At 36.4% G+C, this 25,945-nt stretch overlaps 1 protein-coding gene across 4 annotated transcripts; it reads left to right on the top strand.

The window, feature by feature from the left end:
• Positions 1–1,149: 1,149 nt before the first annotated feature.
• LOC129874832 (cationic amino acid transporter 4, vacuolar-like) lies at positions 1,150–24,855 on the top strand. 4 transcript variants are annotated; one of them, XR_008762968.1, is made up of 15 exons: positions 1,150–1,398; positions 7,325–7,526; positions 7,735–7,819; positions 7,937–8,071; positions 8,185–8,303; positions 8,382–8,478; positions 10,123–10,295; positions 10,384–10,450; positions 16,564–16,722; positions 16,811–16,923; positions 17,003–17,076; positions 20,246–20,289; positions 23,353–23,465; positions 24,283–24,347; positions 24,443–24,565. XR_008762968.1 is itself a non-coding variant. In XM_055950202.1 (15 exons), exons 1-15 carry the CDS (start codon positions 1,260–1,262, stop codon positions 24,533–24,535), a joined length of 1,734 nt encoding a protein of 577 aa, XP_055806177.1. In that variant the 5' UTR covers positions 1,152–1,259; the 3' UTR covers positions 24,536–24,855. The 4 variants fall into 4 exon arrangements, 3 of the variants coding, with proteins under 3 accessions (XP_055806179.1, XP_055806177.1, XP_055806176.1); XM_055950202.1 differs by having other exon boundaries at positions 1,152–1,398; positions 20,246–20,345; positions 24,443–24,855; XM_055950201.1 differs by having other exon boundaries at positions 1,156–1,398; positions 20,246–20,345; positions 24,283–24,358; positions 24,443–24,855.
• The last annotated feature ends 1,090 nt before the right edge of the window (positions 24,856–25,945 follow it).

Raw genomic sequence — 25,945 nt, 5'->3', positions numbered from 1 at the left:
AAAAAGATTGACCCATCTTGATTTAGTTTGGTATTAATCAAAAAAAGTCACTACATTAAATGTCCTAATTAATAGATACATTCTTATCCAAAATGATTCATATAATCTAGGAAATATATACACATGAACATAAGTAGTTATATATAAGAATATGGATGATGCACTAATTTAATAAATTTATAAGGGATAATGCATTATGATCGAAATCTCATCGATCCCCCTAAATTATTTTAAAATGGAATAAATACACCTTAAAAGATGACGTGACACAAAGAGTGTGCACACTCTTTCGAAGGTAAGTGATGGATGAAAAAATTGGACACATGTCCTTTTTTAATTGGTAACTTCATAATTAGTTAGTACACATAATTATTGATATTGAAATTTATATATATTTAATTATTTTCATTTCTTTTTATGTAAAATATTTATTTTAATTTCTTCCTGATTTAATTTTTTTATTTTTTTCTTTCATTAATTTCTTATCTTTTCACTTTTAATTATTTTTAAAAACTTATATGGATTTTTTTAAAAAAATAATTAAAAAGTGTCCTTTAATTTAAATGTTTTAATTTTTTTATGTTTTATTTATTTTTTTTACTTATTTTGATGTTCATTCAAATTTAACTTATTTTAAATACAATATATTTTGGATTAAATTTGAAATCAAATCAAAAGGAAAGACAAAGAAAATAAAAAGAGTAAATAAATTCAATAGAAAAATAAAAGAGAAAAGAATGAATGAAGGTAAAAAAAATTAAAAAAAGTTAAAGTACAAGAATTTTTTTTAAAAGAAAATTATGTGTATTAACTTAATTTAAATACAAGATAAAAAAATAAAAAAAATTTAAAAAAATTTAAAAAATATATTTACTGACGTGGCAGCGCGTATGTTCAAACACAATCAACTTACTTGGTTGAAAGTGTCTCGTCAACAAAAAATGAGTTCGAAATAATAGGACCCTAATTAAATTAATGCGTGTCGCTGAGATTTTAATTATAGTTCATGGTAGTTATGCATTATCCCAATTTATAACATGTCAATTTTATTTTTTGAAAAATAATAATTAAGTCATATTCTTATCTCACTTGTTTACAAAACTATAGACAAATAGAAAAAGAAGAAAATAGTTACTAGTATAAGAGAAGATGAGGCGTGGGCCTAAAAGAGTGGAAGTGGGACTCGGCGAACCTCTTAATTTGTCAACGCATTGTTTTTTTTTTTCTAAAGGCAATAGACGGAGTACCTTGAGAATGAGATGATGGAGAATGGCGGACATAAGAGTTCAGGTGCATTTGGATGTTTGGTTAGGAGAAAGCGAGTTGATGCAGCAAGACAAAGACTTGCAGCTCATCAATTGGCCAGAAAACTCTCCCTTTTCGACCTTATAGCCATTGGTAACTCTTACCTCTTACTCTACGTATACTTTGATTCTGCTAAATCTTCATTGGGTAAGCTTTTGTGGTTCATGTACTAAAAATCTCTTGATGCCCTTTTTGCTATTGCTAATAGAGACTCGGATCAAGTAAACTAAACGTTATACCACCCTGTACATGTACGAGTGTTCTTAAATTTTTTAGTTTGATAAAATGATAATAACATTCCAAGAGCTTTTTTTCTTTCAACCCTTCAAATTGAAGGGATTGAGGGGAAGAATAATCCCTCAAAAAATTCTTTCAAGGACGAAAAGACAAGTAATAGAACTGCAGGGATGGGATAGACAAGGATATTCCATAGATTAAGATATCCCACCATTTTAGTACATTCCATGGGATTCTTATCACTTATCCCATCAACCAAAACGGGGGTAAAATAATCCTGCATTTATCCCATGGGATTGCTACCATCCCACATACCAAACAAGAGAGTTAATAGAATTGGGTAAATAACTGTGCAATTAAGTTGGCAACTGCTGAAAGCATTACTACTTCCCAGCTGCTTCCTTTTTCCAAATTTTGGTCATGACATTTACCAAGAAAAATAAGTGAGAACTAGCATGGGGTAAAGGGATTAAAAAAACCACAAATTTCAGCAACAAACATGAAGGTAAAAGCTACTGCAGAAAATGTAGACAAAGCCATACTTCTACCAATAAAAGAAAAAAAAAAACCTTTACTGACTACTCTTCTCTTTTCCGGCGAGTGAACCCATGTAGAAACTGTTTTTTTTCTCAATCATTTTGGTGATTGACCAAAACTTAATTTACGTTCATAAATATGGAAAACAAAGTTTATTTTACGACAGGAGACAAGTCCTATGACATCACAGAGAATCAGTCAGCAATAGAAATATGGTTCGAATGGGTGGAATGCGGAAGAAATCTGATAAGTAGAATGTTGAGGATCAGATAAGATTTGCTGTGGATATGCAGCTTACTTCATGAAGCATTGAAAGAAGGTGGAGCATCTTTGATAGGTGGAAGACAAGGGACCAATTTTCCACATCTTTTAGTTCTCAGATTTTTTTTTTCTTTCAGTAAATTACTTCATAATATGTTTTAGATGTCCATATGACACCATTGCATCATTTACAACTCAACTTGGGAGAATAGAATCCCAAGAAATCCTATATAAACTGGAAATAGATAATTTAGCTAGATTATGAGCTAACACATTCCATGTTCGAGGAATATATACAATCTTGATTTCTTCAAAAAAACTCATCAATCTCCATATATCCTCACAAGCGCTATCTATTTCCCAAGATATTGTTTTCTTCTCTTGTAACATTTCTACCATATTCTTTGCGTCTGATAGTATATGAACCTTTGACCAACCCTTTTGTAGCGCTCTTTCCAAAGCCTCTTGAATTGTTAGTGCTTCAACGGCTATGACCTTCCCTACAAATTGAATAGGGGTGCCAAAGGCATGAAGCAAATGACCACACCTATCCATAGCCTCCATATAAATGCTTGGCTTTTCCTTTTCCCTTTGTAAATCTGCATCAGTGAAAACAACAATCCCATCCTACGCTATAGTTATAGTTGCATCTTAAACCCTATTAGGTATACAAGTCAAACCTGTCGATGGTTGCAAAGCATCGTCATATTCATGTAAATCAAATAAAGCCTTATTAGCTATGTCAATAGGTTCATATTTATCACCATTAAAACATAAAGAATTTCTCGCTTTCCATATTTGCCATAAAAGAGAAACACTCAATCTTAGTAGCTCAATGTGATTTGGATACTGACATGTATTACAAAACAAATCATTCCACCATAAATCAGAATTCCCAATATTTTCTAAATCAGGCTAGTTAATAGGAGCAAGCTTCCACCCTAACTGAGCTTTCTGACAACTAAAAAACATATGGTCAATCGTTTTTGTTGCTAAACCACAGACCTTGCAAACATCACAATTAGTGTTTAATCTCTTGGAAATATTTGCATTAACCAGTAAGACATTAAGAATGCACTTTCTAAGAAAATGTTTGTACTTGTTTTTGAGTTTCAGTGACCACCAGGAAATTTCAGAAAGATTTTGGAAAAGACTGACAATTGGCTTGAAGCCTTTCAATACGAGCGTCAATACAATTAGCTATATCTTTCACCAGATGATAACCAGAACTTACCTCTTACTTACATGAATTTGTATAATGCCAAATAATTTTATCACAAGTTCCAATAATAGATATTGGGATGGACAACATGGAATTGATATCATTAGGATAAAAATAAATATGAAGATCTTGAATATTCCACGTATGATGTTGTTGATCTATAAAATTGTTTACCCTCAACTGTAAATTTACTTGTGTTTGCTTTTGTAGGAGTTTAAAACCGTTTGAATTAGGAATCCAAGAATTAGTCCAAACCTAAATGTTTTCCCAATCTCCTATCCTCCATCGAATTTCTTGTTGCAACAAATCTCTTCCCCAAATAATTCTTTTCCAAATCAAAGAACTTGATGAGGGACATCCCGCACTAAGGAAAGATGTATTCGGGAAGTATTTGTTTTTTAGTATCTTATGATGTAAAGAATCTTTTTGGGCTAAAATCCTCCCCGCAAACTTAGCCAATAGGGCCTTTAAAAAGCTTTAAATCTCTAAAACCAAGACCTCTTTTTGATTTTGCCTTACAAAGTTTCTGCCATTTTTCATAATGCATTTTTTTTCTCCTCATTTCGTCCCCACCAAAAAGCAGAGAAGATAGTAGTGATTTCCTTACATAACTATTGAAAACATGACAATGCATATGAAGGAATAGCAGAAAGTACCACTTAAGCATGACTTCTTTGCCTGTAGGGCTTAAGAAATTACTTTTCCACCCTTTTATCTTCGTTTTTCTTTCTTTAATAAACTCTAGCATCTTCTTTTTTGATCTTCCAACTATCGCAGATAAGCTTAGATATAGTCCCAAATTATCCCTTTGTATTTGTCCTATCTCTTCTATAATATATTTTTTTCTTCCTTAGTAGTATTCTTACTAAAAAATATTGCCGATTTATCAAAGTTGACCTTTTGGCCTGAACAAAGTTCATAAGTTCTTAAGATTTCCGAAATGTTTGCAGCACTTTTAGTATTAGCTGAATAAAATAAAAGGGAATCATTAACCAAGAAATATGGTTTACCATAAGACCACCCGTTTTAAGGCTTATTCCACGTAGCTCTCCTCGGTCAAAAGCCTGGAAAGTCCTTTTGCACATTATATGAACAAATATTTCTCAGAAATACCAGCCATGGGAGATTTAATAGCATCGTGGAAGTACATGGGAAAAGAGGTCAAAAGTTACATCTCAATGTGGGGTGGGGGGGATAATGCCATTAAACTAGAAATATTTACTCATAGAAGGAGACCAAATATACAAGAGCTATGACCAAATATACTTTTTCTCAAACAGTTCAGATGAGCTAATTGACACCAGCAAATGGAAATATCAAAGAAAATCACTTGGTGGGCAACCCTATTAGAATTCCTGTCACAAACTCTATAGACAATAATCCGTTGAACATGTGTATTATTGATAGATTTTCCAACAAGCTTGTGTAGATCCCCTCAAGAATTGAAATCAGCAAGTTGGTGGGCACTGGAATAATACAATCGGCATTTAAGAATTTCCTAGTTTCCACTTCCTATTTGAATTTCCATCCAAGAGGATCGTGGAGGAAGTTATGCAACAATTTTAGAGGTGAAAAAAATGCACTGTATATTTGCATTATTCTCCTCAAAGTCTGAATCAGGAATCGCCATGAAAGCCAGGTTCTCGTTTGAATCAGTGTCCTTTATATTCATTTGGGGAGGATTATCGCTTGATGATTCTTCTATGACTGCTAGTGCCCTTCTGATTGCTGGAGGTACACTTTTGATTGTTATTCTTGTCACTTCCCAAAATACCCCCTAAACGTGATAGGCATTCAACACACCCCACTGGCTAGGCAAACCCAATCTGCATACCTTAACCATTACTTTCTAGCATTTTATAAAAAGTAACCAAATAATATGATATTAATTGCGAACAATTAGTATCTCTAAAATATAAATTTAATGCTCTTGCCCAAATTCCTCACTAGACCATGAGCATCTAAGTTACAAAAGACCCGGGTGTGAAACCCCAAAAGCAAAGACGTCAACAAAAAAAATGAGATAGACTCTTCTGATAGCATCCACGAAAAATGCGACAACTCACCTCAATAAATAGATCAACTCTAGCGAACTTGTCAGGTATTAGCTTCGTCGTCACCAATATTATCTGCATGGACATGAAGGTATGAAGTGAGTTATACATAAATATAACCCAGTAAGATCCCCGACCCCACCCTGTGATTACTCCTAGAACAAGTGTTAGAAAATACAAACACACAACAAGCACAAAATAATATGCACATGAATTTTATCATAATGTAATATTCAGTAAGTCCAAAGAAATGTTGAACAGGTATATTACATATCCCAACACAATCTACACTCAGAACTTGTCATAAACAACAGTGAAGGAAATTAACACGACACCCTGACAGTCCACGTCAGCATATATAATGCCCCAAAAGTATACTATGACAACATGTATAGGCCCCTAACATATTACGGCAGCATGTGTATGCCCCTAACATATTATGGCAGCATGTGTATGCCCCTAACATATTATGGCAATGAATGAATGATACCAACGCCCCAACGCCATGACACGAGGCCACAATTCACTTATCAAATACTTTAGTATTTTTCACAAAAATAATACATCTGTGGCTGGTCAAAGACCACCAATTCTGTCAAGCACATGCTTGTCCCAACACATTGACCAGAGTCCCAGACAGACAAACCACATTTTTAAAACATGTTTTGAAAAGTCTGCAAGCCGTCTTTCACATTTTGCGGTATTTGAAGTCTGCTCCAGGGAAAGGTCTGGTTTTTTCCAGTCATGATCACCTCCAAATAGAAGCCTTTACAGACGCGGATAAGGATGGATCTCTAGATGACAGAAGATCTATATCCGGTAACTATACACTCGTAGGAGGAAACCTGGTCACTTGGAGAGCAAGAAGTAAAGTGTAGTTTCTAGATCAAGCGCAGAGACAAAATATAGAGTTATGGTCCAGCGTGTTTGTGAACTTGTGGTTACAAAAGCTACTAGAGCAACCGAGGTTGTTTGAAACAGGGAACCTACCCTTTAATTGTGACAATAAGGCTGCAATCGGTATAGCTCATAATCCAGTTCATCTTGACCGAACAAAATACGTTAAAATTGATCTACATTTCATCAAAGAAAAGTTACGACTGGTGTCTTGAGTTTGTTTCATGTGTCATCAGAAAAGCAACTAGATGATGTGTTTACCAAAGGCCTTAACAAACGGACTTTCCATACACTAGTTTGCAAGTTGGGCATGTGTGACATCTTTGCACCAACTTGAGGGGAGTGTGGATTGATTGAGCTTAACTATAGGAGTAAATTGATGATATTGTATTGGTTGTAATTGATTATGTAATATTTTCTTTGCTTACTTAGTCGTAGGACTTACTGTATAAGTACCTATTCTCATGCGATGTAAATTCATCAAGAAATACGAATAACCTCTCTTCTTCTGGAAATCTTCAGTTTTACTTTGTGGATCTTCTTTCTGACACCTTGACCTTTCACTGAATTAATCGATTGGTCAGGCAAATTTCAAGTGCGTTTCTGACAATGTAAATGCTAATTGCTTGGTTTTCATTATTCCCGGGATAGAGGACTGCATTACCTTTTGCTTTTTTAAAGTAAAATTAGACAGCCAGCACTTAGTTCTTATACCCTTCATTATTTTTTCCTTGATATACTCTCATTTGGACAGTGAGAGTTGATTTTTAAGCATCACTGATCTTTGATTTGTTAACCGTACTTATGTCAGGCGTTGGAGCAACCATAGGTGCTGGAGTCTATATTCTTGTTGGGACAGTTGCCAGAGAGCACACTGGACCTTCTCTCACCATTTCCTTCTTTATTGGTGGAATAGCAGCTGCTCTTTCTGCATTTTGTTACGCAGAGCTTGCATGTCGCTGCCCATCTGCTGGAAGTGCATATCATTACTCATATGTCTGCATTGGAGAAGGGTAAAGAGGAAATTCCTTATCATGTCAAATCTATCCATATTGTTTCTCAACATCTTTATTGGTGGAAATGTTTTAAAATGAAAATCATTGCAAAGGCAATTTGTTCAGAGTCTGTTGTATAGTCAATCCTGAAAATCAATTTCCATGGTTTCTCTGCATAATAGGATATCTTCAGTCTGTAACAACTAGAAAATGTTCCTCTACTCAGGGTCGCATGGCTAATTGGTTGGGCTCTGATACTTGAATACACTCTTGGTGGTGCAGCTGTTGCTCGTGGTGTAGCGCCTAATTTGGTGTGGTGGAATGTCTTTATTTATTTTTTCTTTTTATATAAACTGGGCCTTTCTGCTTTCACTTCACTGGATGAAAGGACTTCTTTAACCATTATTAAGTACCATTTTCATTTGCAGGCTTCGTTCTTTGGTGGTGTAGATAAACTGCCCTCAATTTTAGCTCGTCAAACCATTTTTGGTATATTAGTAGACCCTGGTGCTGCAATCTTAGTTGTCATTATCACTGCCTTATTATGCACTGGGATCAAGGAGGTGCATCTTTTTCTCACTACAAGAACTTCTCTTCAATTTCCTTTACATATTGTCTAACTTGTCTTCAACTGCGCTGTCATTGTACTCATGCAATTGGAAAATATCATATACAGAGTTCCCTTGCGCAAGCCATAATTACAACTATCAATATTAGTGCTTTAGCGTTCATCATCTTAGCTGGTGCATATCTGGGATGTAAGACTGGATGGCCAGGTTATGAAGTTTCTAGTGGGTAAGTGGCTCTTTATATATGGTTTTACTGTCTTACATACCACTAACATTTGGACTGAAGCATTTCTTGAGTTTGTAGGTACTTCTCTTTTGGAGTAAATGGGTTGTTGGCTGGCTCTGCGACAGTCTTCTTTTCATACATTGGTTTTGATATAGTTGCTAGCACAGCTGAGGAGGTATTAGCTGCATATCATATAAAGGCCTATAGTTTCCTTCACTAGTTCTCATGGTTTCCACATGAGAAAAGTTGATTTCTTTATTTATTTTTATCTTTGAGTGCATATGATGAAAATATAAAGTTGGTCTAGTCATTCTTCGATGAAATTTCTGCACCCAATTATTAATTTCTGTATCGCATAAATCTACAATATCTCTCCAAACGTCATATTCTCTGTTACAAAGTTGATTTCTTCCCGTCTGCCTAAGCCTTAATGGCAGAATTACCAGGTATTTGAGTATGTAAACTATGTGGTGGATACGCTAACAACTACGCCTTCTACATCACCCAATTCTTCTTCCATGAGGGGACTTAATGAAGCAATACCTCTATGGTGGGAGCCTGGGAGGTAGCAGGTACCTGATGGAATAGTGGTGCGCGCAAGCTGGCCTGAGACCACTGCCATTAAAAGAAATGGTCATAAGGCTTATGCAGTTCAATTACTTGCCTATCCACTCTCATCCTAGAGTCTGCTAATTTATTTGTAATCAAGGCCACATTGTTCTGTTTTATATTAATAAAACATTCTGTGATGGCAACACCGTGATATTTGAGACCTTAGTCTCTATCCTACTTTTAGCCGTCTCCCATACTTCCTCACCCAAGAACTTCCTCTCTGATTACTTCCTCATCCCCTAAGATAATCTTCTCCCTCAAGTTTTGACCTCCATTCCACTTCTTCATTATAAGGTTATACATAAATTACGGCTTCATTCTTCAATTTATCTAGCCTAATTGGTGTATGCCAGAACACACAGCAGACTTATTGAGTTGTTGGATCAGAAGGGGGGGCAGCAAGAGTCAAAAGAAGTGGTGCTTGTATAAAAGGGCAGCCCGGTGCACTAAAGCTCCCGCTATGCGCAGGGTTTGGGGAAGGGCCCGACTGGTACCTGCTTGTATCTGGTGGAATATTTGGAAGGAAAGGAATCAGAGGATTTTTGAAGGAAAAGAATGCTCAATACAGAAGATTAAATGGAAAGTAATTGCTTCCTTAGGTTTTTGGGGTAAAGAACAAAATATAAAAGAAGAAATCCAATTAGTGGATTTCATAGGTTCTTTTTAAGTATTTCTGTTTTATTTCCCTTCTCTGTTACTACTTTTTGGAGGTGGCCAGTATAGCCCTTAATGCTGAGGAATACAAGTTACGAGTTTCAAAATAAATAAATAAGGTTATACATAAATTACTCATTTGTGTCCCTCTCTTACTCTTCTCACTAAAACCTTAATTTCTCCTGCACTCGAACTCCAAATCTCTTTTGCATCATAAAATTCCTCTCTTCCTTTTGGGATTAAGATCCATAAAATTCCTCGTATCATCAATAGAATAAAAGAATTTTGTGCTGCAATATCTAGGATAATCGGACAATGCTATGAGTCTGTAGATATATCATTTCTTAAAGAAGCACTAGTGTAGAATATTTAATTATTGTGATCTTCTCTTCATCTGGATGACAGGTTTAAATATTATTACATCTTTTTTGTTGGCTTAAAAGTTGCTGTTTTTCTGGATTCTGCATTACTGAACCTCAAGGATATGACAGAGCTGCTTCAATATATTTTTGTTGCAATTAAAATATGGACTTACTTACAATTGACGTAATAGGTAAAGAACCCTCAACGTGACATGCCTCTTGGTATAGGGATTGCACTATCCATATGTGGCATATTGTATATGCTGGTATCAGCTGTTATTGTTGGTTTAGTTCCATACTACGCATTGGACCCCGATACACCAATTTCCTCTGCTTTTGCAGGCTATGGCATGGAGTGGGCTGTGTAAGTTTGTGACATAACATACAGTTTATTATTCTCAATATGTATGTTTTAGGCTTTGTTTGAACTTGATTCCTTTGATGGCTTGCAGTTACATTATAACCGCTGGAGCTGTGACAGCTCTTTGTGCAAGTCTTATTGGTGCAATTATTCCACAGGTATTAAATATATGATTATATTTAGTTACAGTGTAACTTGAACCTAGATTGCTTCAAGGGAACAAGACCAAGTAGGTTAGCAAATAACGAAGAGTAACTACTGCAAAGTCATTCCAATCTTGAGCAAGTTATAGAATAGCTAGATTAAATTTTAATCAAATTGAGACTGATTTGTCAGAAGGAACATTTTTTTTTATCAAACTGAGGAAAACAATGATGCATTTTGAAACAGAGAATCTTTTCTCTGTCTTGGGAGAAGATCCATCTCTCTTTCTCCTACTTTTTCAAGTGAATCCCGATGGCATCTCCTGGTTTCCAGTCTAACCATGGTGGGTTTGACCTTCACACTACCATTTTTCTATGTTTGTATCTTTCTCACTCTCTCGTCTCGGTTTACAATTGAGATTTGTGGTTCCCTTCACATCCTGTCTCAAATCCCTTACTTCCGGTTATAGTTAGGGCCTCGATTCATGGGGTAACATAATCCTAAGTTACAGTGATGAGAAACATAAATCAAAGGGCAGGTCTTCTGTATATGTCTCACCGAAAGAAATTTCTTGTTTGTCTTGGCAAGGAAGCTGTTCAAAATCGTGGAAATTGGTTGGAAAACACAACTTTGAACAGATTATTGAGAAGAAGAAGGAACTTTGTCAGTCACTTAGGGGCGGAGCAAGCAAGAGGAAAGCGGATTTAATCTCCCTTGTCGAAATATTTTACTTTGCAAACAGGGAAAAAATATTTTTTTTCTTGTTAACTATAAACTGTTGAATCCCTCTGTGACAAATGAAAATTCTAGTGTAGTGGTAAGGTGAATTCAAAAGTTGTTCCAGGTCACAAGTTTGAATCCCAACTTTGCCGTTCTAGCATTTTTTGATTCCCCTTAATGAAGTCTTAACTCCGCCACCGAGTCACATAAACATTAGTTACAGGCTTACAGCATTATCCTCTAGACCTGCACTGTCATACGTATGGTCTCAGATGAAAGTTTGTGAGATTTGTTGGAGATGAGAAAATAAGAGGAACTCTATGATAACTATTTCTCAAAATCTCAACGATCTTGGCAGATTTATTTGCGTTATGAAAGTAGAAGGGTGGAGGAAGTATCCGATAATAATGCCAGAGATTATCTTGAATACAGGGTGGTTGAAGCTGCTTGAGAAGATGCAGAGATTTATAAAGAAAAACACAGAATTGTCCAAGGGAAGTAAACAGTGAATTAGATAATTCTCAAGATTTTAGCAATCTGGCAACATGTAGTTGGTAATTGCTCAAATCTTTTTCCTTTTTGGGTAGGTATATGTAGAAAAGTACATTCCCAATATTATAAACAAGATGACCTAATAGTTAATTAGTATGTTACAAGTGCACAATGTTTTAAAAAACTCAACGAGTACATAGATCTCTATTGATGTTGTTCAGGCTTCTTATCCATGGAGTTGCCGATGTATCAAACTACTCTCCTATGCAAAAGTAGTCTTCTATGTTTGTGAACAATTTATCCACTAAATGGAGCTTTTGAAGGTCCAATGATCTCAAAGAACTGTTCTTTTCTAACATGTTTTTGAAATACCAAAGTAGGACATATATTATGGGTTTTTGGATTAGGAACTTGGTGATATTATGCTTTCTTGCAAGTATATCATCATTCTAGGGTATTTCAATGTCTAAAACAGCTGCTGGACACCCTGGACACTTAGACCTTGTGATTCAAGTTAAGTATTACATCTGTTCTGTAGAACCCATAGAACTGTAAAAGGGGCTATCTGAATACCAGGTTGAGGGATGAAATACTGCTTGCCAAGTAGAATTGCAATTTCGCAATAAATGTTGAATAATTTTAGAAGGAAAGAATTGGAGAAGACAAGAGTGAAACTTTCTTAAGCAGGCAATGACTTATTTATCTGGCTAGCCCAGCAGATGGTACATGATACAACTTTCTTGCTTGAATTTTGTAGGCAAACATCCATCAATTTTTGATCATTTGCATATGTTCATATGATACTTATTATGATGTTATTCTGCCCTCTTTTTTTGGGGGTGTCAAGGCTAAAAAATATTACTTACCCTCTCCCTTTTCCTCCTTGCATCACATATCATCTGATGCTTTTGATTGGACTGCATATAGTAGCTAATATTTAGCATGTTCCAGTGTTGTCAAAGGCTTAACTAGCCTGTGGTTTTTAGCACCAAAGAAAGTTGAGAAGGTTGATGAAAAGCTTTAGAAGCGCTCCAGGTCTGTTGGGACTTTAAGAGCAAAGCACAATTAAAGTGTGGGCTTTAGTAGAAAAAGGCCCAATGAAGAAAGAAAGAGAAAGATATCTGTGATGCAAGAAAAGAATAACGAATTTTTGTACCATTATCAAAAAAGAAAAAAGTAATGAATTCATTGATAATGTTCTCCATAACAATTAAGGTAGTTTCAAGTACCTTGGGTCTATCATGCAAGGCAGCGGGGAGATTGACGACGATGTCACACATCGTATTGGGGCAGGGTGGATGAAATGGAGGCTCGCTTCCGGGGTGCTCTGTGACAAGAAGGTGCCACCACAACTTAAGGGCAAGTTCTACAAGTGGTTGTTAGACTGGCTATGTTATATGAGGCGGAGTGTTGGCCAATTAAGGTCTCTCACGTTCAAAAGATGAAAGTAGCCGAGATGAGAATGTTGAGATGGATGTGTGGGCATACCAGGAGCGACAAGATTAGAAATGAGGCTATTCGGGACAAGGTAGGATTGGCCTCAGTGGAAGACAAGATGCGGGAAATGCGACTTAGGTGGTTTGGGCATGTGAAGAGGAGAGACACAGATGCCCCAGTAAGGAGGTGTGAGAGGTTGGCCATGGATGGTTTCAGAAGAGGTAGGGGTAGGCTAAAGAAATATTGGGGAGAGGTGATTAGACAAGACATGACGCAGTTACAGCTTACCGAGGACATGACCTTAGATAGGAGTGTGTGGAGGACCCACATTAGGGTAGAAGGCTAGTACATAGTCTCGTTATCCTACCCTATTAGTAGGCGCATTAGCGCACTATAATTTCCTTTGTGGAGGACTCAGATTAGGATAAAAGGCTAGGTGATTCACCCTTTGCACCATAGTAGTTGTAGTTCTGCTAATTGTTTATTGCCTTTTGATTTCTGCATTGTATTGCTGTTTATAGTTGTGGCGCCATTGTACTTTGACTATTTTATCTATCTTATCTTATCTTATTTATTTATAGTAGTTGATGCCTCTTTCTCCCCGTACCATTCTACCACGACTCTCTCTTTTTTGCTATTTCTTGTTTTCATCTTGTTTTCGATATGCTTGCCTTTATCTGACCTTTTATCTTGTTTTCCTCTCTTAAAGCCGAGGGTCTTTCGGAAACAGCCGCCCTACCTTTCAAGGTGGGGGTTAGGTCTGCGTACACTTTACCCTCCCGAGACCCCACATTGTGGGATTATACTGGGTTTGTTGTTGTTGTTGTTGTTGTTATTGTTTAGTACTGCTCGATCCAAGATAGAACACATGGGCGTTACGGCCCACACCTTCGTGCCTTGCTACATTGAAGTGCAACTTAAGCGGCGGCCCTCTCGAGTTATTTTTGGCTTTAGGGCTTAAGCGCGCCTTAAGTGAGCTTTTGACACCACTAGTATATTCTGAAATTAGAATTCTTAGAATGTCCCATTTTGGTTGAGGGGATTGTCACGACCCGAACCTTGGCCTGGGAGAAACGGCACTCGGTGTCTTAACTTGACCGAGCAGACCATCTCTAGATGATATATAACTTGAGACGTACATATAATAAAATGAGATAGATTCATTATATAAAGTTTTTAAAAGATTTCGTTCATATATACTTCCTTTTTAAGTTCAAAACATTAAGATTTGAATGAAATAGAAATAACATCAGCATGTGCATAACTTGACCAACATAGTCTACGAAGCCTCTAAGACATCATTACGAATATCAGCGTTTATTGGGACAAGGCCTCAACATACCCAAAATAGTTAAAAATGCTAAATAAGGGAACATAACACCCTGAACATCAAGTAAAGCTCACCATAGCTTAAGAGTGCAAAAATCTATCATGGAGTCTTGTTGCCTTGGGTATCTAAGCCTGCTTCGTGAAATGCTACACCCCCGACAAAGGATTCGTGAGTCCTATGAAATAACACTCATATGTAGAACATAATTGAATGAAGCAATAAAGGGGTACATGAAGGGAAAGGCAACCCAATGCAATATGAATAAGACATGAACAAAATCAACAAATTTGTCACTAGGATAATCTTTAACATTTACATCATTAACATAAGGTATTCCTTTTATGGGAGTTTCTTTAGTAACTGAGATACCACCATATGAACACATGGAGATTGGAGTCAGATCTTAGCGCGAACGGCTTAGCCATCCCACCACCTTGCCGGGGTGATGAGACATACATAACATTTGTGAGCATTTGGATCCATAACAAACCCTCATAGGGTAACATAAAGGAATCACTTGAACCAACTATACGACCCTTATCCTATGCTGACGTACGTAGTTTCGGGTGCTTGTCGTATGGACGCGTGCCTTCTCGGTTAACAATAGTCCTCCCAAACATTAATGTGGTAAAGATGTCTCAATGGCCCACGGACATGTTTAATAGTTTACCATGATGTTAATCATACCATAAGTGAATAAATCATAAAATCTTCAAAATATCGTCTTTGAAGAAGAATCATAAGTTTATCCTTTATCACATTATTATAGTGGAAATAATGAAGCTCATGGAATCGAAGTAATGAGGATTCAAGGATAATAAAGGAGTTCATGACATTCGGAATGTTATACATGAACGAAACACAAGTTTCATATGTGATTGGGGCATAATTCACTTATTGAAGAGAAAATGTCGGGCATTGGAGAACGTGGTATGGGGGGGGGGGGGAACAAATAGAAGTTCCCACTTGGAGATAACTAGCCTACATACCTTAATCGCTCCAAAAGAGCCAAAGACTTGAATCTTTGAGAAGGCTTTTCTTGAAAACCTAGGATTGTAGTGCAGAATCTATTTAATATTCCATGTATAATGGTTAGAAATACTTAGAATAGACTTACTTTGATGTGGGAGGATGAGGAGAGGAGTGAAAAGTCATGCTAGGGCTTATAGAAGTGAGAAATAGAATGAAAATTTTGGAAAACACAGATTTAAAGTTGTTGTCAGCGGCCCACTTACGGCCACTTATGGTGCCATGTGCAGCCCATACATTCCATTTACAGCCCGTAGTCGTGGCCATACATGGACACCTGAAACATGGTAGTGAGCTATGTTTTTGGGGAGTTCAAATACGGTTCGGCTACGGGCCGTAGGTCCCATGTACGGCCATACCTCCCACCACAAGTCAAAATCACTGAAGCTTCATTTTTGAGTCCATCCATGGTCTCATCTACGGTCCGTAGATCCAACGTATGGTTGTACCTTGTACCATACCTCAATCCAGAACCTTCAAACTTTGTTCTTTCAATTCCATATCAGCTCTACACTTGTGCAATACCACAACAACTCAAAATTGGACCTTAATTTCGTTACCTTTTGGTTTGGGTCGAATTACACATATTCAACGGGTCAAACCTTAGCCGGGGGGATACAAGGTTTACAGGATTGAACTATTGTCTCCTTATATTATTTTTGGCAATCCTCTCCTTATGAGCTAGCTTTTAGTGTTGAGTTGGGGCCAAAGTCCATTTTTGTTTAATAGTGTCAAATTAGACCCATCCCTTTTCTTGGTTTATCCAATGTTGTGCCCCCGTGTTATTTGTCCATGCTCCAAATGTCTAACACTAGCCATACAAATGTTCCACTATTGTTTAGCAAATAAGCTGTTGTCTCCTCATATTGTCTTAGGCAATCCTTATCTCAGGTAGAATTTGGAGTTGAGTTAGGCCCAAGGTCAAACTTTTTGTAGAAACAATTCTTAGCCTCTTTCTCTGATAAACTTTGTGATATTCTAAGATCCCCTAATTTGGCCCCTCAACAAATCTGATATTTAGAAGATCTGTCAGCTATGATTTTTATGTTTCTTGGTGTGCATAACTTTCTTTTCTTTTTTCCTTTTGTGTTTCCCTCTCTCTCTGTGGCAAACAAATAGCCTCGAATACTGATGGCGATGGCTAGGGATGGATTGCTGCCATCATTTTTTTCAGACATCAGTAAGCACACTCAAGTTCCTGTTAAGGGCACCATAGCAACTGGTATCTTTATTGCAATCCTAGCCTTCTTTATGGATGTCTCTCAGCTAGCTGGAATGGTAAGTTATATGTAGGAAGACTTCCATGCGTAAAAAGATGTTTGGAAGAATTCAAAGAGAAGTTAGAAAATTTGGCATCTTTTTGCAGGTTAGTGTTGGCACATTGCTCTCATTCACCGCAGTTGCTCTTTCAATCTTGATACTTAGATATGTTCCACCAGATGAAGTGCCTTTCCTGCCATCTGACCAGCAATCGAATGTGTAAGTATCATTTGCATAATGATAATTAACTTAAGATTTATTGCGAAGAAGCTGAAGCTCTTCATAATTCTGGCAACAGTAGTGGTCAACATCTAGATGCTCTTGGAACAGATGTGGCTGGAAGGCCTCTTCTTCAGAAAGATATAGCTCAAGGTATCCTTCTCATGTTATTGATTGTTCAGTGAAAAGTTTATTTCGAGTTTGATGGTTTGTGACATACAGTGAGCATATAAAGGCACGCCAGATAAAATATTGGTTGGTGTGCAATTACTACTATGTCTTTTTTGTTGAAAGCTTTCTCAAAATTGTCTGACAGTTACCTTCCTGTTAAGAACATAATTTGCCCTATTGGAATTCATTTTTAGCTGCTATGCTATATCTATTGTTTTTTCTCTTACTTGGGGTTGATACATTTGAGCTGAGGGTCTTTCGGAAACAACCTCTCTATCTCCATGAGGTAGTGATAAGGTCTGAGTACACTCTACCCTCCCCAGACCCCACTTGTGGGATTTCACTGGGTATGTTGTTGTTGTTGGAATTCATTTTTATTATAAAGGTAATCTATAGGAGATAGTCTGTCTTGCCCTCATTTGATAGATTTAGATTGAAAGCTTGTCCGTTTTATCTCAGTTTGTTTGCCACCTGGCCTTTCAAGGTGCTCTGGGAAGTTCATCATTCTTCCCCCAAAAGATTTCAGTATTTTTCTGAAAATCTCTTAGTTATATGACATTGAACCCTTTGAAAACTGAAAATGTGCTTTGCATAAACAATTGCTGGTACTTCTATATTGTCTCCCTATTTTCTGTAAAACTGACATTAGGTTTAGACATGCCATGAATAATTTCTTGAGTAAGCATAACATTTTCAGTAATCAACCTACCGGTAATAAAGCCACTTTGATTAACAGAAATAAGTCTATTCAGGATAGGATTAAGTCTTCTGGCTAAGATTTTAGAAACAATTTTGTTGGAAAAATTGCTTAGACTAATAGGTCTCAGGTGAGAGAAACTAGAAGGAGAATCAACCTTAGAGGCCAAACAAGTGTGAGTGAAATATTTTGTAAGTTTTTTACCAGAGAAAAATTCAACAACAAATTCACAGATATCATATTTAATAATATCCCAGCAAGTGTGAAAAAACTTACCATTAAAGCCATCTGGTCCTGCACTGCTTTCAGCACTCATGTTGAATATTGCATCTTTGATTTCTTCCTCCATAGGAGTTTTCTGAAGTGCTTCATTATCATCATCAGTAATCAGGCTTGGGATACACTCCAGGAAGTTGTTATTCATAGCAGGTTGCTCCAAATTAAAAAGTTTCCTGTAATGCTAATGGCAGCTTTGGCAATTTTGTTTTCCCCCTGAATCCATTTATCATTGTGGTTCTTGATCCAGTGAATATGAAGTTTCTTCCTCCTATCTCTAAAGGGGCAGCCCGGTGCACTAAAGCTCCCGCTATGCGCAGGGTCCGGGGAAGGGCCCGACCACAAGGGTCTATCTCTAATAACACTGAAAATACTTGCTATTACAATCTCCATCTTTAAACCAACTGATTCTAGCCTTTTGCCTAAGAAGAGCCTCCTGCATACCAAGCCATTTTGCATACTCCGCATGCTCCTTGTTCAATTCCTCCCTACTGTGTTCAGTGTTATTGACAAGATCTAGTTCTTCAAGAAGTTGTACCTTAGCTTCCCAAGTGTTTATCTGTTCATAAATATCTCCAATGGTGTTTCTAGACCACTGACAGAGTCTTTTGCTGAGAGCTTTTAACTTACTTTGTAATCTCCACATTGCATTACCAATGACAGTCATATTCCAAGAATCTTGCACTACCTGAAGGAATTCCTGCTTCTGAGTCCATAGGTTTAGAAACCTAAAGTATCTGATGAAATCATTCTGATCGGAGTGACTTTTCATCAATAAGGCCTGTGATCCGATCCAACTCTAGCCAGATGTTTGATGGTGTTGCTTTGATAGTTTTCAGCCCATATGTCGTTAACAAACACTCTATCAAGTCTTTTCCATATTCTTTTACCAGGTCTCCTGTTATTACACCATGTATACCTAGGGCCAACAAAACCATTATCAGATAGTTCACATGTCTCCACGTTGCTAATAAAGTCAAAACACCTACTAGCCCTGTGGGGTATGCCCCCTAGTTTCTCATTAGGATCCATTATTGCATTAAAGTCTCCTCCCATACACCATGGACCATCTATGGAGTTGCTCATACTTTCCAAACTATTCCATAACTCTCTTCTTTCCAAGGAAGTGCATTTGGCATAAATAGCAGATATGTATATTGGTGCCATTTTTGTCCTTGAATTTAATAGTGATTTGTTGATCTTCATTCGTAATGACTTCATCTTGATCAATGTGATTCCAAAAACACCAGATTTTGCCATTTGTATTAGCCATACAATGTTGGAATCCAAGAAACTTCCTGTATCCCTCAATCTTTAGTTATATTAACAAGTGGTTAACAAATAGCAAGGTAGACCACTTTGTTAATGTTGACCAAGTATTTAATTCTGCGATTTGCCTTTTTAGGTCTCATTCCCCTAATATTCCAAAATATAGCACTGATCATGGAATACTAGGGGTGGGGTTTGTTTTGTTTCTGTTCTCTTTTCTTACTGGGAGAACAAGTCTTTGCCTTTGATCTTTTTCCTCTTCTTCTTTGTTTGCTTCTTCCTCTAATATCTTCAGTATTATCATCCTTGTACTGTGTATTTTCTCTTTGTGCTTCTGATCCCTCTTTTTCTCTGTTGGAGATTGTAGAACTGGATGCAGTGAGATCAATGTAAAGCTTTTAAAGAGCAATAGATAGAAGGGCATGTGTTCCTACTTTTGTGGATTGCTGGATGGTTTTTTTTTTCTTTTTTTGCTCAGGCAGATAGCTGGATGCATTTTTGACAGAATGATGCTAAACACTCATAAATCTTGGCATCGTTTTTGTGCATACTAATTAAATGATTGTTATGTATAAAAAAGAGGGGGGGGGGGGGGAGGGGGGAGGGGGGAGGGAGAGAGAGATGAGCAGCAAAGCATCATTTTAAAAGCATCTTTTATTCATTAAGTTTCCATTGCCCTCATGATTACTTGAGGAATGGTTTCCTATGCTTTTCTCATAAGACTGGCATTGTTGGTGCTTATCCAATTATTGATTGAGAAACAAATGTTATTTCAGATGAATTTTCTGTGAGTTACATTCTCTGTATGAATTTCATACCACAATTGAAGTTACTCTAAAATCACTGTTTCTTAGAATCTGTTGATTCAGCAATTTCTTTTAGTGGTGCGTAATTTTGTATCTTTTCAAGATAAACTCAGGAGAAGGAAAATTGCTGCTTGGAGTATTACTATGGTATGTTTTGGAATTCTTGTAGTGGTAGCTGCTATTTCAACTGAAGGTCTATCCAGGTAAGGAAATTCAGTTCTCTAGTCGTTGATAATATAATTGTCAGACTAATGTGCAACGTCCCTCTTCTTATATTAATTTATTTTGCTTCTAAGCTTGAAGCAAATAATGGTGGTTATAAAAATATTGAAGTATATGATGGCTTCCTGACAGAAACATCTTGAATCTCAAATTTATGGATCACAAAAAAATTAGCTTGTCATCCATAGGTTCCTATTTTTAGAAATTCTGGAATGCTGATCATTTGCGGGCATTACGCCATGCGCATGCTGCTTGGATGACTTCCCAGATTAGGAGCGTCTTTGGAGCCTGGAAAACTCCACCTATATTATGAACCCATGGTAAAGCAAACAGTAGAGAATAATCCAGCAACTTTGGTTTCCTTATGATGATGGTTTAAAGGGCTTTGGTGAGGGATGGTCTTGGCAAAGATTGGACGTGTTTGTATTAGACCTCACTCGCTTTATTCAAGTTGGAGATCAAAATCCAGAAGGATTTGGTCTTCCTTGGCCTGTAGGCATATCAGGTTCTGCTGGTGATGACAATGGTGGTTGCTGATTTAGCTTCTTCCATTCCAACATGGGTAGAGTCAATCACAAGGGTGGAAAGAAATCGTCAGAACTTTAGCTGAGTGGTAACGAAGGTGGCGAGCATGTAGCTGAAGTGGGAATTTTGAAGGTGGCGACGTTCCTTTCCTTAGAGTCGAGTCAAGACCCAACAGAGGCAGGCACGTCTAAGGGAGTCATGTCAAAAGGAGATTTAAATTTTAATTCAAAAATCAAAATTTTATCCCAGAATCATAATTCAGAGCCGTGCAAGTCTTATTGTGGGCTTCTTTTGGAAGAATACATAATGGGGTATCTTGGACCCATCTCTAAATAATAGCATTAGTGTGGATCGGTCCAAAGAATCGGAAGCTCCCGAGGTTTTAAAAATGCTATTTCAGCGTGAAAAAAAAAGAGTATATGCACTTTATCTTCTCTCAAGGTGAATGGGTCAGAAGTTTCAATAGAGCTATGGATCTTTCTCACACAGAATTGAAGAAGACTTTGGGGGAAAGCTCAGACAAGCAAAGTCAACTTTCACATTAGAGCTACAAAATGAATGGACTCTCACTATCAATACTCATGCCTAGGAGATTTCAGAAGCTCGGGCTTGAGATTATTAACGATTCTAAACATGATAGTGTCAGAGAGATGCTACCTAGTAGAAAATGAAGTAAATGCATCTATTAGTCTGAACGATCTTCCAACTGAAATCCTCATGTTGCCATGGTATGAAGATGGATCTTGGTTATAGAATGGTTGAAAGAAGCGGAGATTTTGTAGTGGGTCAAGAAACATTTATTGAGAAGGTGCAAGAAGTTAGGGATACAGCCACAGAGCTGTGAACGAGATGTCCTTGAATTGTTGCTGAGAATTCACTACTGAGAAGGAAAGAATAAAAAAAGTTTGGCCAAATGAGGGAGGAAGAGGGTGATTTTGCACGGCTCAGGAATAACCTCATATCCCTTATTTCTTTTTGGTGCATCCATTCACGTAGAAAACCATATCTTTTTGTGTAGGTTTTCTACTTTTTTGGTATACTATTTGTATATGGGTGGTTATGCCTCAATGTTGCACCAACTGCTAGATAGATATTTCTTAGTGGCATAAATGTGCCTCGTGCACACTCGGGAGCGACACATTTGACATGTGAATCAATCTCCGTTGACGTGTAAAATGAATGTATTGAATAACGACATGTGTAATTAGAATAAAACAATAATTTGATGTAAAAAAGAATTCCCTTTTCTTATTTTTAATCCATACCCCCTCCCCCTCCCCTCCCCTACACCCCCCTTTCACGACCTGATTTCAGGAAGGCCATAACCGGCACATAATGAGTTCCTAACCTCATCTAGCGAACTGACTATCTAAACAATCATTCACATGTGAACAGTACAGAAGCAATGTAATAATAATATCCATGTCCTAACTATGGAATAAAGTATCTGAATGAGTAACCCAACAATTTATAGTATAGTCATGGAATATCTAGTAACTGTCTACAAAGTCTGAGAAGCATTTTCTACATCGGAATAAGTCTCCATCGACCATCAACCTCCCAAACATCCTTAGAAGTGGGTAGAAACAAATATGGTGTAGCTATAGGCTATAGCAGGTTCCATGGAGTTTAGCAGCCAAGCAATCACCAATGAGTTTTCTGACCTCCCGGCATTCATTCTTAGATCTCCTGGTTCCGGCTTTCTTGTCTCTCCACTTAGGTGCTCAAGTTTCCCTCGACCATCAATTGTCAAATGGACGGATTGCACTGATTACAAATAATTCTTGTCGTTCAGCCTGTGAGAAATGAGCTGAAAGGACAAATGAGGAATCATCGCCTTGGTTCATTGCCTTGGTTCATCGCTGTCTCAGCTGGAACTTCGTTAGCTGAACTCACGACTTTTGTTGATGTCGCTGAGTGACTTTGCCCAACGAATGCAGTTTTAACAGCACAAAATAAAGCTTCTCTGATATCATATCAGTTTTGATTCCGGAAACACTCTATTTTATTCATCTGTAGAGGTAAAAACTTATAGAAAATAGACTAGAAATATAGTCTCTTAATTCTAGGAGATTTGAGAACCTATAGATGATTTCAGCCTGATTTAATACTTCACAACCTAGCAAATCTGAAATCCATTTGGATCCAACAAATCCAATTTAATCACAGTTGATCATAATCGGATATTCACAAATCAACAAAAGTTGGTAAGATGCTTTAATCATATCCAAGACATGATCGGAGATCACAGTTTTTTAGAATACTATTGCCTATATTGGTGAACAAAGCTATACTTTAGATCAAGAGTTGATTTCTGATGGCTGCATAATATTTTTCGTAGAATTTATTCATCTTGCAGGATTTAGTGTTATTGTTACGTAACGTTCTCTCTTTTTCGCCTCTTCAGTTTTTGCCAAATAAATATCTGCTATCTATAACCCTTTAAATTGCTCATTGTGTCAGCATTCTGTGCTTTGTATTGAGTGGAATCGGTGGTATGCTTATAATTTGCTGTTTGACTGTGCTCAATTCTCTCGATCAAGCTGACACAAAAGAGAGTATCACAAAATCAGGAGGTATTGGTAAAGTTCTGTAATATTTGCAGTCATTATTACATGTCACTCACTTACTGTATGCACAAGCATAACTCTTTTACTTGGAAATATCTGTAGTCTACTGAAGAAACAGGCTTCAGTTATACAAGATAAAATGTGTTTTTACAATATGGAACTTTATTGTGTTGAATAATTGTAAGACTCAGAATTTCACACTTCCACCACACTTAATTTCTCTTGCAATGGGTTGGAAGTTTGTATGCATTCAATATTCTAGGAGGCCTATCTGGGACTAGTCAAATGAGTTCTTCGCAGGTTGCCTGAAAATTTTGTTCATTCATCACAACATAGTGTCCTTTTATTGATGAGTATTGAGCTTTCGGCACCTGATGCGTCACTTTGTTTTTAAACCCTTAGACCCAATAGCGTTGATATTTTTAGATAAGCTTGGTTATTAGATGTTATTCATAGACTGAAATATGATCTCCATTGCAGTACTTTATAAGAAAAAAAATAAAAGGAAGTATGATCATTTGCAGTGCATTCTGCTGGAAAGAAGTTCTTAACTTGGTTCAAGTCAATTCTATTTCTAAAATATCTCACTTTTAAATGTATTTCATGCTTTTCAAATTTCAGATTTCTTATGCAAAACCTCAAAGAATAACCCTTATTTCATATCAAACAAGCACTACGAGTAGAGCGAGCACGCTAAAGAATTTGGACATGAATTCTCTTTTTATTTTGCTTTCTACTGCACTGATTAGCTAATTGACTGGTGGTTGTCCTAAAAGTGCATCACAATGTCATTGAAGTATTTCCAATCTGTTTTTTTTTTCAGGTTTCATTTGCCCATTTGTGCCTTTCCTACCTGTAGCCAGTGTTCTTATAAATACATACTTGCTAGTAAGTATAGGGTAAGTACTCATATTCCGTTTCTTATCTTAAGAAGTAAGAACTTGTCAAACATGCATGCCAATTACTAACAATGCTAACTGCAGAGCTCAAACGTGGATACGTGTTTTGATATGGCTTGCTGTGGGAGTTATCGTATACATATTTTATGGCAGTGGACACAGCTTATTGTTAGATGATGTTCGAAGGCCTATTACACATAGTGATAATGAACATGCGGGTGCAACATTATCTTAGGCTAATCTCATGTATCAATTCTGTACAATATGAACTCAAACCAGGCATAAACATTTGTTGTAAAACACCAAAAAGTAGCATATACTTGTGAAGTATCATTGTAAGATGTAACAATTGCAGAAGACATGATGCTGATAGCCTTATAGTGTGGTGTATATAATCATTCAAATTGCCTCTAGTTAATTGAGAGGCATGTTGACACAACTCGCAGAGAAGGAAACTAATTGTCAATGAAAGAGGAATTTCCTCTTCTTGTGTTTGATGAAGTTCCAATTCTGAAATTTGCTTTTTTTTTTTTTTTTTTGAGGACCCATCAGTTTTGAGAGCAGTTTAAAGCTCAGTAAATTGAATAATCATTTCTGTTTGATTTATTAAAATAAAATCGTATCTTTTACGAGTACAAACAAATAAAATTTGGAATTTCCTTATTACCATTTTTTTTAGTCACAATAGAATTAATAAGTTGGAGTATGCTGCTCATTTTCATAAAGAACAGGCCCAGTAGTAAAGCATGAGGCTTTACAATTACATTTATGCAATATGAAGATTTTTTTGGTACATTAACTTTTTAAAATAATATGTACCCAAGTTTTTTTTTCCTTTTTATTTTTCAACTTTTCGATTTTAATTTGAGAACGCAAATAATATAGTGGACATATTAAATTTCGTTATCTCCCAACATACAGAGAAAGAAAGAAAAGACATGTATATAGTAATATGATATGGAAGGTGAATTTTCTTTACTATACAGTGAGTCTATTAGTAAGGAAAACTTGTCAAATTATATATATATTTTTTCAATATTAATGATAGTGTGCTAAAATTGTTATAAAGAATCAAAACTAACGAAAGCGAATGTGTAATATTGTATACTCCCAATAAGTTGTGTTATGAAGCAAAACATTAAGGACTGTTTCTAAAATTACTTATTTTGGAGCGTTATGTCATATTTTCGCTATAAAATATCAAAATTGTGAATTTAATTTTTAGTTCACTTGAGCAAAATTTATAACTTTTAAGATACAAAAACAAAAGATTGACTTTTGTGAGATAAAATTTAAAGTTGAATGACTTTTAGAATATAATTTTTTTGTGCTAGATTTTAGAATTGGATGACTTGTCTATAATAAAAATAAATAAAGTTTATGTTATAAGTTCAAAATTAAATAACCATTGATAACTTTATCTAAAAATATCTTATTAGTCTTTGTATATAATAGAATTAGTTTTAAAATTTGATGAAAAAGAAAAAAATAAGACGAGAGAAAAAGGAACCGAGATGTTGTGATGAAGTGAGTATTTTAGTGTTAATATAGTATTTTTGATAATTGTGGTCATATTAGGGTCACATA

This window comes from Solanum dulcamara, chromosome 11 (assembly GCF_947179165.1).
Source record: "Solanum dulcamara chromosome 11, daSolDulc1.2, whole genome shotgun sequence".
Classification (NCBI taxonomy): domain Eukaryota; kingdom Viridiplantae; phylum Streptophyta; class Magnoliopsida; order Solanales; family Solanaceae; genus Solanum; species Solanum dulcamara.
Note: the sequence above shows the minus strand (reverse complement) of the source record. Positions and strands in the feature narration are given on the sequence as shown.